The 12994-nt window shown below is 46.2% G+C and overlaps 1 protein-coding gene across 1 annotated transcript; it reads left to right on the forward strand.

The window, feature by feature from the left end:
• On the forward strand, positions 467 to 12719 carry PFDN4 (prefoldin subunit 4). The gene is made up of 4 exons (NM_001123160.1): positions 467 to 704; positions 8067 to 8174; positions 10010 to 10150; positions 11782 to 12719. The coding sequence occupies exons 1-4, from the start codon at positions 681 to 683 to the stop codon at positions 11911 to 11913; spliced, it is 405 nt and encodes a 134-aa protein (NP_001116632.1). The 5' UTR covers positions 467 to 680; the 3' UTR covers positions 11914 to 12719.

The following is a 12994-nucleotide window of genomic DNA, read 5'->3' on the forward strand; positions in this document are numbered from 1 at the left end:
GATTTTTATTATTTTAAACTAATAAAGGCATTGAAATTCTGTTTTAATTTCTAACATGATAAATATCGATGAATATAGGAAAGGGGTTCTTTGCGGGATCCTCAAAAATTTTTAAGAGTGTAGAGGGATCCTGAGGAAAAAAAAAAAAACAACAATTAAGAATTGGGTAGCACACGTTAGAATACACAGTAATTGCTGAATAATGCTGTTAAATAACTACTAGGAGTACTTCCTTCTTTGTACCATCTGAATTATCTGAGCAAGGATATGTCTTTAGCAAGGTCATTCGTTCTTAGCTTTTTTAGGGAGGTGGATTTCTTGTAAGGCTTGTGGAGTTGAAGGAAAGGAACTTCCCTTTTTTCCACTCGCTGCCGCGCCTTGCTCGGCGCCCCCTGCTGCCGGCTGCTGGAGCTGCGGCCGCTCGCCACACCCCCCCAGTTTCTGTCGGCCCACAGGGAGTCGCCCTTCCCTTTAATTGGCATGTACCAAGTATTTCCAGGTTACATGTCCTCCCCAAGTCCCAGACCTTAGGAATCACTGATCTGAGACCCAGTCGGAGGAATGTAGAGAACGCGTTGTATTTGGCGGGAGCCCTGGGCCGACGGGGAGCGAGGGAGGGCGCGGGGCCGAGGCGCACCTTGACGGACCCTCCCCGCCTCGCGCCGTAGTCCAGTCCCAAGATGGCGGCCACCATGAAGAAGGCGGTGAGTGGGGCGCTCGGGGTGCGGGATGCTCGGCCGGCCGGCGGGGCTCGGCCGCGGGGTGCTGGCCCCGGAGTGCTGGGGGTGCGCAGCTCTGAAGCACGGCGTGGGGCCCGGGGCCGAGGCTCCCGACCCTCAGGGCGGCTCCCGGGCGAGGCCTGCCCGCGCCCGGCGCCCAGGGGTGCTTTTGGGTCCCGGGCCGAGGTGGCCCGGGATCGGACCCTTGGAGGACTCCGGGCCGCCTCTGGCGGTGCTGAGGATGGCCCTGGAGAGTCTGGGGCTCCCGCCCCCCAGGCCTTGTCCTCGCGGTGTGGGAAGCCGAAGGGTCCGATGGACTGCGGTTGGCCGTAACGCTGGGCGCTGTACCTGGGTTATCGCGTTTAACCCTCACAAGTTCCCAAGGATGGGTGCTACTGGTACCCTCCTTTGGAAGCAACGATGCTGAGGCCCAGAGAGGTGGAGTCACCTGCCCAAGGTCACACAGCCGTAAGAAGCAGGGCAGGACCCCGCATCCCCGGGATCACTGGCCCAGGGCGCCTGAGCCACCGACCTCCACGCTCGATGCTCCTGCGCCTCCAGACTAAAACAAGTGTATGGAAGAGCGGCCGGCGGCCCAGAAGCCATCGGTTGACTATTTCTGATCCTTCCAGCAATTTAGCAAGGGCACGTTTTCTTCCCATCTTACAGCTGGAGAAACTTAAGACACAGAGCAGTTAGTGACTTCAGTGTGACTCAGCTAATAAGCAGAGCTGGGGTGCAAATTCAGGTTCGATTGTGTTTTTCCCAAAGCCCACCTTTTATTCTACTAAGCAAGCAGAACTCCTGAACACAGGTCAGTCCACCCAGATGCTTAGAGCTGTCTAGAGAAAAGGAAAATGGAATGGAGAGAGTCCGGAAATAGCATCTGGTGTTTCTGTGCAGGGCACTAAGCACATTGCAGTGCATTATTTATTCTAGTCTCACGCTCCTCTTAGGGCGATGCTGTTTTTAATCCTTATGTTACAGGTGAGGAAGTTCAAGAGGCAAGTTAGGATTTGAGTAAATAAACATGGGCGTTCTGCCTCCAGAGCCTGTGTTTTCAGCTTCCCTAGTGTCTGCTGGGAGGCCCCTGGCTGAAGGGATTTACTTTGTAGGTTTTGGGTGTGTTTCCTTTCGTTCCTCTGTAAGACCACGTGGGAACGTGCTTCCATGGCTTTTGTGCTTCACAGCACCTCGTAATCTAAGCCGCCTGATCTCGGTGTAGGGTGACCAGTCCATCCCAGTTTGTCTGAGATGGGGGGGGGGGCGTGCAAAAACTGGGGAAGCCCCAGGCAAACCAAGTCATGAGTTGTTGACCCTGCTGGTCTGTCCACCACAGAGTCTTAATTGAGTGCCAGATAGGGTTTAGGGCCAAGGTGCTTCAAACCAGTGTGAGACCTTGTGAGATTCACTTGGCTTGGATTCTGTATTTAACTTGGCCCCTCTGTTAGCCTTTAAGTCTGTGCAAGATACTAGTTGTGGTTCACCCTCAATTGACAGATGTAGACACTGAAGTCCAGAGAGATGAAGTAAACCTTGAGGAAGTGGTAGAGGAATGATTTGAACCCTGGGCCTGATGGCAAACTTTTTGATCACCCACATTTTTTCAGTCATTCAACAAACTTTTTGAGTATGTGCTGTGACACAGTCTCAGTTTTCTCTTTCTTTCTTTCTGTCTTTTCTTTCTTCCTTCCTTCCTTTCTTTCGGCTGCACCCATGGTATATGGAAGCACCCAGGCTAGGGTCAAATCAGAGGTGTAGCTGCTGGCCAGCGCCACAGCCACAGCCATGCCAGATCCGAGCTGTATCTGCAGCCTACACTGCAGCTTGCGTCTGTGCCGGATCCTTAATCCACCAAGTGAGGCCAGGGATCAAACCCACATCCTCACGGAAACCAAGTCAGGTTCTTAACCCACTGAGCCACAGTGGGAACTCCCTGTCTCCGTTTTAGGTGATGGAGCTGAGAATGGTGAGCAGGAATGAAGTTCTGATCTTCTCATAGCATTGGAGAACCTGTGCTGTTGGGGAGAGGCAGCTGTTACTCAGTAGTCCCACAGAGAACTACAAGTTGCAGGTCCAGCGAAGAGCAATGCAAGAAGGGCACGAGCGAGAGGGTGGAGTAAGGTCTGCTTGGGGAGCAGGGAAGGCTTTCCTGAGAAGGTGTGATCTCGTGAGAGCAAGAGAAGGTCGGAAAGGCGGTGAGACATTCTAGAAAGGGAGTACCTCTTACAGAGGCCCCGTGTGCATCAAATCAAAGCGTGACCAGAATGACAGAGAGCCGGCGGGGGGAGGTTGCACCAAGATGGTGAAAGAGCTTATAGAGGGGTCGGTGGCGGCCAAAACACACGAGTGTTTCCTCCTTTTCTCAGTAGGACGCACGTAAACATCTTGCAAAGGTGCCTGGGGTCGTGGACAGTGCCCGGTGGGTTAGCACACGGGCCTTTTCCTCTGCCTCATCTCAGAAGAAAGCAGAGGCGCGCCAGTGGCTGAGAGTGAAACATCACGGGGGTGGTAGCCCTTTGCAGGCGATGAAAATTGTTAGCGGCCTGGAGCGCTTTATCCTTACAACGCATGACCTCCCAACAGCTCCTGACATTTTCTGTTCGGGAGTGGAGGTGGTCCAGGGCCATCTCCAGAGTTCTGCTTTCTCAGGTCTAGTCCTTGGCCACGAGGGGAGCCACGGTCTGATTTCTCAGGGAAGCCGCCTTCGACCTTCCCCAGCTCTCAGGAACTTCCATCCACCCCCATCGCATTATCACCATCTACCAAACAACCTGGCTTTTTGCCGCCTCCTCTCCTGGATGTAAGCTCGCCAGTGTTCATGTGCCAGCCTCAGGGATACTTCTCTTCACAGTGCCTTGCATCTAGGACATGCTAACTCTTTTTTTTTGGTCTTTTTTATCTTTTTAGGGCCGCACCCATGGCATATGGAGGTTCCCAGGCTAGGGGTCCAATCGGAGCTGTAGCCACCAGCCCACGCCACAGATATAGCAACACCAGATCCGAGCCGCGTCTGCGACCTACACCACAGCTCATGGCAACACCGGATTCTTAACCCATTGAGTGAGGCCAGGGATGGAACCCGCAACCTCATAGCTCTCAGTTGGATTCATTTTTGCTGTGCCAAGACGGGAACTCCCTAACTCATTAGTGGAGTGACTGTTCGCTAGAAAGGTGAATAAAAATGGCAAAAATCCAAAATTTCATACCGTAGAAATTGGGTAAACCTTTAAAAAATCAAGATAGAAGCTGACTAAAATTGGCTGGAATTTCCTTCTAGGTTTTTTAGAAGCCAAGTCTAGATTCTGTTGGTAGTGGCCAAACTCAGGACGGGGCAGCCGAGTAGGGGTCACTTTACTCCCATGACCCCCTGGGCTACTGAGTCCCTAGATAAGGGGGCCGGCACCATGCAGGGGAATTTTCATTTTCGCTCTGCATCTTGAGCAGTCCTGTTTCGCTCAGACCTAGCAGGATTGTCTTGTAGATCTGAGTGTGTTCTTTGTGATGATTTTTGGTAAATATTATTCAGGAAGTAAAGCACTCAGCTGTGGTTTACTGAAAGGTGACTCCCCGCCCTGGGCCTACCTGAGGAGCTATTTCATCACCTCTGCCAGGTGGGCATGGCCTCCCCAGAGGGCACATGAATGACAAGCCTGAGGTGGCTCCAGAGACCTGAGCGGTTTGCCCAGGTTCCTGCTGCTCGGCCTGGGGTCCCATCTTACTGTCCTGCACTCTGTGGCCTGGAGTGCTGCGAACTGACGCCTTCCACCTGGAGTGATTTTTGGGCTCGTGAGTGGTAGTGACTGCATCTGGCTTCTCTTAAAGCAGGAGTTCTGGGAGTTCCTGTCGTGGCTCAGCAGTAACAAACTTGACTCGTATCCATGCGGACTTGGATTTGATCCCTGGCCTCGCTCAGTGGGTTAAGGATCTGGCTTTGCTGAGAGCTGTGGTTTCGGTCACAGATGAAGCTCGTATCTGGCGTTGCCATGGCTGGGTGGCAGCCACAGCTCCGATTCGACCCCAACCTGGTAACTTCCATATGCTGCAAGTTCGGACCTAAAAAGACCAAAAACCTCCCCCCACCAAAAAAAACTGGAGTTCCTAACCTTCAAAATCTGCTGAAAGCCACGAAGACCCTTCTAGAAGAATGCACACATAAAACACATCATTTTACATACAATTTCAGGGGGTAAAAGGACCTCTCAAAGGCTGTGCACCCCAATGTAAGAATTACTCCCTCCCTGCTGAAATCAAGCTTCCAGCCGTGTAGGAGTGTCTCGATCAGTGAGATCAAAACGGAAGCCAGGGCTGTTAGTCACGGAGGGTGCTGACTTCTCACTTTTCGCTGTAAACAGCACTCCGCTGCTTGGCACGCAGCTTACCCAGGGCCTGTTTGCCGCACACTCTGACTTTAGCCCTTAACCCCAGTGGGAAATTAACTCCAGGGCCCAAGTGTGTGCTCGGGGCCGTGTTTGGTGAGGCTGCAACAGGAAACGCCTGCTTTGGAAAGATAGAAGGCAGGTGGCCAGACCCTGCAACTTTGTAGAAAGCATGTGTCAGTGAGTCTGATGGCACATGTTAGATTCAAATTGAGAAACTGGCTTAAGGGTCAGTTGTGCTTCAGGCAAGCCCGATGCTGGGCACTTTCAGCAAGAGTACCCCGCTCAAGGCTGACAGTGACAAGTGCCTCTATAAAGACATATTCAGGCTCTCAAGGATTCAGTATTTAAATACTGCAGGAACAAGAACTCCAGAATTCTAGGTTCCCTGTTTGCTTGGAGCATTGAGGGTGAGTTCCTGTCTAGACCAGTGGCTCGGGTGCCAGCATATCTGCACATGGACTTTCCTTTGGCTTCTGTGGCAGCTCAGTGTTTCCCAGCTGCCGTATTTGTAAGAATTCTGCACAAGGATGAACATTCAAAGCTGTGTACATGTTGTGGTATGAAGGCGTTTTTTTCAAGATGCCTACCGGGTCTCTGATGGTGGGCCCGATGCGTGTTTATTGGATATTGAGAGCCTGGGCGAGTGGAGGGTGAAATTCTCGGTGTCTCCATTTATATATTCTGACCACTAAGCTCCGTATTGCTTGAGACAACGGGTTGTCTTTCACATAAAAGAAATAAAAGTGCATATCGTATGTCATTGGTCATGAGAGACCAGCTGAAAGGATGGGTAGTGGCCCTTGAGAACCAGTACTGCTACTGGCAAAAGAGCCAAAAATGGGCGTTCCCATCCTGGCGCGGTGGAAACGAATCCCACGAGGAACCATGAGGTTGTGGGTTTGATCCCTGGCCTCGCTCAGTGGGTTAAGGATCTGGTGTTGCCATGGGCGGTGGTATAGGGTGCAGACATGGCTTGGATCCTGCGTTACTGTGGCTGTGGCGTAATCTGGAAGCTGTAGCTCTGATTAGACCCCTAGTGTGGGAACTTCCATGTGCCGTGGGTGTAGCCCTAAAAAGCAAAGGAAAAAAAAAAAAAAAAGGCCAAAGATAGTCTTTGTTGAACCCATATCTGTATATCTCTTTCCCCTAAGTTATAATCTAATGCCCTTGTTCTTGTTTTATAACTGAGGGGAAAGTCAAAAGTCTAGTATTTTAAATAAATGTTTTAAAATACATGGTCCTCCTTTGAGAATCTGATAAAAGCCAAGTACTTCCTGCTGCATCTTCCAGACATGCATGATTGTGTGTGTAAACACACACACACACACACACACACTTTTGCCTTTAGTTTCCAAGAGCTCATGGACGCATCTGGACTCTGGAGCCAACCTACCTGCGTTGAAACCAAGATCTACTGCTTACTAGCTGTATGGCTTTGGGCAAATTACTTAACCTCTCTGTGCCACACTTTCCCCATCTGTAAAACAGTGGTACTAATGATCTTACTTATTAAGATTGACTGGAGGATGAGTAGAGGCCTGAAAGTGCTTGGAGAGTTCCCGTTACATAGTAAGTACTCAGTAAATGGCAGCTATTGTTTATGTGATTTCATAGATACTTTGTCATCGAAGCACTCTGGTTTTATTTACAAATTTAATCACATAGGGGTTTTTTTGGCCACGCTCATCGCATATGGAAGTTCCCAGGCCAGGGATTGAACCTACACCTCAGCAGTGACCTGAGCCACAGCAGTGACCGTGCTGGATCCTTAACCCACTGAGCCACCAGGGAACTTCAATCACATAATTTAAAAATTCTCAGTTTTTATCATTTCACAGTGAATTACAGCTTTTCATAATTAAGACACGTAAATAATGTCTACATTAAAATAAACTTAAATCTTTACTATGTATATATGGAATATAGTCACTGAAATGCATAGTGACCTTCAAGCCAGCATATCAATTGGATTAAGAGTAATAGGCGTTCCCGATGTGTGGCTCAGCAGTAATGAACCTGAGTAGTAGCTAATGAGGATGCAGGTTCAATTCCTTGCCCTGCTCAGTGGATTAAGAATCCAGTGTTGCTGTGAGCTGTGGTGTAGGTCGCAGATGAGGCTTGGATCCCGTGTTGCCCCCGGCAGCTGCAGCTCTGATTTGACCCCTAGCCTGGGAACTTCCATATGCCATGGGTATGGCATAAAAAGACAAAAAAAAAAAAAAAAAAAAAAAAATTATAGAAACAGGCAGGTTTCTGATAACCTCAATAAGCATAAAGAAGTATTAATTCTGAGAGAATAAGCTAGGCTGAGGCATTAGCCAAAATTAATTACCACACCTTTTTTGCTGCCTTGGTTATCTTGATGAAAGAATGTTCCAGAATTGAGAAATTCCACTTGGCCCAAAGGTGACTGACTTGATTCCAGACTTACTCTTTTTTTAATAAAAAAATGAATTACTTTTTTCTTTTTACAGCTGCATTTGTGGCATGTGGAAGTTCCCAGGCTAGGGGTCAAATCACAGCTGCACCTGCAGGCCTGAGCCATAGCCGCAGCAATGCCAGATCCGAACCGCCTCTGCAGCCTCCGCCGCAGCTTGTGGCAACGCTGGATCCCCGACCTACTGAGCGAGGCCAGGGATTGAACCCAAATCCTCATGGATACTAGTCGGATTCATTTCCACTGTGCCACAACGGGAACTCCCAAGACTTAATTGTTGTTTATATTTAGCATATTTTTGCAGCTTAGGCATTAATTCCATGGAGTATCAGAAGGGGGTATAGGTTTATGAACAAATAGTAAGCTCGTGGAGCAGGAACTTAGTAAGGCCTGTGTGTGTGCTATTCTGTACCCCTTCCTGGACTCCCCGAGGGCAAATAGTTTCTTTAGTTGTTTCAGAGTTATATTAAAAGCTAACCAATAACTTCTCCATTAAAATTCTACGAAAAATTTAAATGTTTTTTTCAGGCTGCGGAAGACGTCAATGTTACTTTTGAAGATCAACAAAAGATAAACAAATTTGCACGGAATACAAGTAGAATCACAGAGCTGAAGGAAGAAATAGAAGTAAAAAAGGTATTGAAAATACAGATCTTACTTAAGAAAAATAAAAATTCTTCACACTATGGCTTTACTAAACCTAAATTCAGCAGTATATGGTTATAGCTCTCTGGGCTCCTTGTTGTGTTTGTCGTAACGCGCTCTAGGTAGTTTAAGAAGGAGGACAGTGGGTAAAAGAGGTGAAACACCCTACAGATGGTTGAGGGGCGACCCTGGGCTGAGGGTCCAGGAGCAGATCCCAGAACCACGTCTCGGAGGACTTGGCTGGTGATGGCGCTCCTGTCGCCGTCCCCTGATCCCAGAGCCAGCGGCCTCCGCGGTGAGGACGCGGCCCCTCAGACCCTGAACACCGGGCTGCTGCCCCGGCCCAGCCTGTCCGCCAGAGGCCTCGTGTCCAGCCTCCTTCAGGCGACTCTGCGGAGCCAAACTCCAGTGCAGGTGCATTTGAGGAGTGGGATTTTTGGTATTGTTTGCTTTCATCCTGTCATCAAGCCAAGCTTTTGTTGTTATTCCTCTCTAGGAAGGCAGCATTCCACAAAGCAGCAGACGCTTTGAGTGGCCTTGGAGGCCCCCCAACCCCTGCTGTCCCTGCAGGGCTGATGGCAGGTCTGGAACCTCCTAGAGGACAGTGGGTTAGTGAGCTCTTAAGTGCTGCCTTGCACAATGCCATCTAAGAACGGAGAAAGGCTTATTTTAATGTGATAATACTGTTGTGAAAGGGCCGCTCAGAGAGTTGATGTCACCAACTTTAGCTTGATGTCACCAATGGCTTTTAGCTTCTGTTAGGGAATTTTGAATACATTTCTTTAAAAAAATTTTTTTTATCATAGTTGATTTACAGTGTTTTTTGTCAATTTCTGCTGAACAGCAAAGTGACCCAGTCACACACACACCACACACACACACACACCCATATATACACATTCTTTTTCTCACATTATCCTCCATCGTGCTCCATCACAAGTGACTAGACATAGTTCCCTGTGCTATAGAGCAGGATCTCATTGCTTATCCACTCCAAACGCAATAGTTTGCATCTACTAACCCCAAACTCCCCGTCCATCCCACTCCCTCCCCCTCCATCTCCCCCTGGGCAACCGCAGGTCTGTTCTCTGTGTCCATGAGTTTGTTTCTTTTCTATAGATAAGTTCATTTGTGCCATATATTAGATTCCAGATATAAGTGATATCATATGGCATTTGTCTTTCTCTTTCTGACTGACTTCACTAGAGTCTCTAGATCCATCCATGTTGCTGCAGATGGCATTATTTTGTTCCGCTTTTTTTAATCTTTTGTTTTTTGAGGACCGTACCGCGGCATATGGAGGTTCCCAGGCTAGGGGTCTAATTGGAGCTACAGCTGCCAGCCTGCGTCAGAGCCATAGCAACGCCAGATCCGAGCCACGTCTGTGACAATGACGGCTCCTTAACCCACTGAGCAAGGCCAGGGATGGAACCCGCAACCTCATGGTTCCTAGTTGGATTCGTTTCTGCTGTGCCACGATGGGAACTCCTTATTTTGTTCTTTTTTATGGCTGAATAGCATTCCATTGTATATACGTACCACATCTTAATCCAGTCCTCTGTCGATGGACATTGAGGTTGTTTCCATGTCTTGGCTACTGTGAACAGTGCTGCAGGCAACATAGGGGTGCATGTATCTTTTTCAGGGGAAGTTTTGTTGGACACATGCTCCCGAGTGGGATTGCTGGGTTATGTTCACATGTTAGTTCTATATGTAGTTTTCTGAGGAACCGCCGCACTGTTTCTATAGCGGTGGTTCCCGTTTACATCCCACCAACCGTGTAGGCTGAATGCATTTCTCCGTGCTGTTCACTTGTGTGTTTACAGAAACAACTCCAAAATTTAGAAGACGCTTGTGAGGACATTATGCTTGCCGATGACGACTGCTTAATGATACCTTATCAGATCGGTGATGTTTTCATTAGCCATTCTCAAGAAGAAACTCAAGAAATGTTAGAAGAAGCCAAGGTACGTTGACATCTTTCCCTGCGCGATGAAGCCTGACTCTTACATGGGGATTCCTGACACTATAAAGAATGACGGGTGTGGGGAAAACGAGGGCTGCAGGCTTCTTACCACGTCCAGGGCCTGCTCCAAATGCTTTGTAAACATGTTTTTATTTCATCCTGATGAGGCTGCCATGGAATAGGTACTGCGAATCCCAGCTTAGAGGTGAAGAAGCCTAGAGGCCTAGAGAAGTGATGGGACTTTCTCAAAGTGACAAAGGAAATGATTTTTGACTCCAGAACCTGTGCTCTAAGTCAGTGGTATTTAGAAAGTACAGAAAAATTATCAAGCAGAAAAAAAAAGCACCCATAATCCCACTACCCAGAGATAATCATCCCTAATAAACATTTTCATGTTGTTTCTTGTTATATTCTCTCTTCCTCTTTCTCTATGTCCTTTTGCTTCGCATTTCAGTCAGTTAACATCCTAGTAGGAATATTTTCTTGTTCCATTTAGTGTTCATTTATCCAGCACATCTCTCCCTGGGAGCCTACTCTGGGGCAGCCAGCCACACGCGCTTGAAAAACATCATTTTTCATGACCGTTTTTAATCAGTGTCATGTTGGTGGACCCTGCCTCAGCCTACTGTCCTGTCGTCACGTTGATCTGTTTTCACAGTTTTCCTTAATATTGTGGTGCGCATTCTTACACCAAAATCTTTGTTCACACATTTAGTGAGTTCTTTTAAGGAAATAATCAGGGAAATGTAATCACTGGGTCGGAGGATGGATTCATTGACAGCCTTTGGCTTATGAAAAAATCAGATTATTGAACCCAACGCCAAGAATTTCTAAATTCTGGTGGCCTGAATAGAGCTCTGGAATTTGCATTTTGAACTACCTGCCAGGTGATCTGGGGGCTGTCGGCCAGACTTGAGAACTTTCGGCCAGATTTCTAACATAGTAATGTGGTCAATACTAGGCATTCTTTTTTTTGTTTCTGATATTAATGGGTAAGTATGCTATTTGTGTGATTACATTTTTTTCTTTGTCATCTTTGGGAAAAATCCTTTTTGATCCCAGTCAGGGAGGAATTTCTAACATTCCACACATGTCCTGGGGCAACGCTGCACCTTCATAAAGAGCTCTCATTACTGCTCTTTCAGCGTCTGACTCCAGGGGCCTCAGAGTTAGGGAGAATGTCTGCCAGATTTTAATGATAAGTTGTTATTCTTAATTATTGGTGGGCGTGTGAATTTTTTTATCATTTCCTCTAGTTTCATAGTTGTTTTTGTAGGAAGTTGGAAGAGGCTGTGTCAGAAGCCAGGCCCTTGATAAATTGTTTACCGAAATGTATATGGTTCTTTATTAGGATATGATAATTTGGGAATTACATTTATCTGGTCTGTTTTTTTGAGTCAGCCAAAACTGAGAAAAGTTTGATTTATTCTATCATAAGCAAATACAGATCACGCATGAAAAATGCCCACATTCAGACTTTTGGTTTAGATTTAATGATCACTGTTATTTAGCTGCCTGTCCAAGTTTAGAAAGTTTTTGACCTAAAATTCCTTCCAAATATTATTTCGCCCACAGATGCTCAGAAATCTCCAATTGAGTCGAATCAATTTAAACTCTTTTTTTTTTTTCCAGAAAAATTTGCAAGAAGAAATTGACGCCTTAGAATCCAGAGTGGCATCAATCCAGCGGGTGTTAGCAGATCTGAAAGTTCAGTTATATGCGAAATTTGGGAGTAACATAAACCTTGAAGCTGACGAGAGCTAAACATTTTATAATACTTTTTTTAATTTGTTTAATAAACTTGAATATTGTTTAAAATGATAATTTCCCTTCTTCAAATGATATGGAAAGCAAAACTTTTTTTAAATTTTTCATTTATTTAATGGAAACTTGCCTATTTTCACATGTCTTGCTTATTTATTTTATATTTTTAAAAGAAGACAGTATTCATCGATGTATTTTGCATAACACTTATATCAAGTGTAGGGGCTTTATGTCATGTTATTAAAATCAGTTACGCACTCTTTTATGTTTCTCTATTATCATTTAGAGTATTTGTGCAGTTTTTATTTATAAGAAAATTGAACCGTTGAACGTGTCATGCTGTTTATCTGTGTCTATTTCAGTTGCTACTTAGAGATGCTGAGAGCACCACAGAAAGTTTCAGTCCTACATCTGTCTCCTTGTACTCACTTTAGAAGTAAAACTTTGTCATATACTAAAACATATGTATATATTTGATCGACATATGTGTAGCATGTATTACATCTAAACATATATTTCATGTATCTCTCTCATACAGATCCGTGTCATAGATCTTGGTAATAGAACAAATGATGCTGAGATAAGTTGACCCAGGCGCAGCGTCACACATAGAGCAGAAGACCAGAAGAACATGGTAGAAACCAAGAATTCTCTCAATAGAAAGATGTTTAGTGTTTTATTTTAATTGTAAGTTTTAGACTCTATTTTAGTGCTTTGTAATTCATTGGGGTTTATGTTAGTGGGGGTTAAGCAGCTGTGTGTTTAAAAATAAGGATTTTTCTTAAATAAAGAGTAGGATTACTCCCTACTGTCCACCCCCCCCCCCAAAAGATAAAGGTTTTGGCATTTAGGAGGCCCAACTGTATTCACTTTCCAGCAGATGGCACTGACATACCTTTGGGTATGCCTTTGATATGCCAATGGAAAGATCATAAGACAAAAAATGAGGCTATTTTTAGGATTAAATATCCACAATTTTAGAAGAAATGTCATTTTTTTTTTTTTTAACTTTCAAGGCTAAACATTGCCTATATATTTTTTGGTTAAGCGTTCAGAAACAATTCAGGCTTAAAGATAGGGT

Source organism: Sus scrofa, chromosome 17, assembly GCF_000003025.6.
Source record: "Sus scrofa isolate TJ Tabasco breed Duroc chromosome 17, Sscrofa11.1, whole genome shotgun sequence".
NCBI lineage: Eukaryota > Metazoa > Chordata > Mammalia > Artiodactyla > Suidae > Sus > Sus scrofa.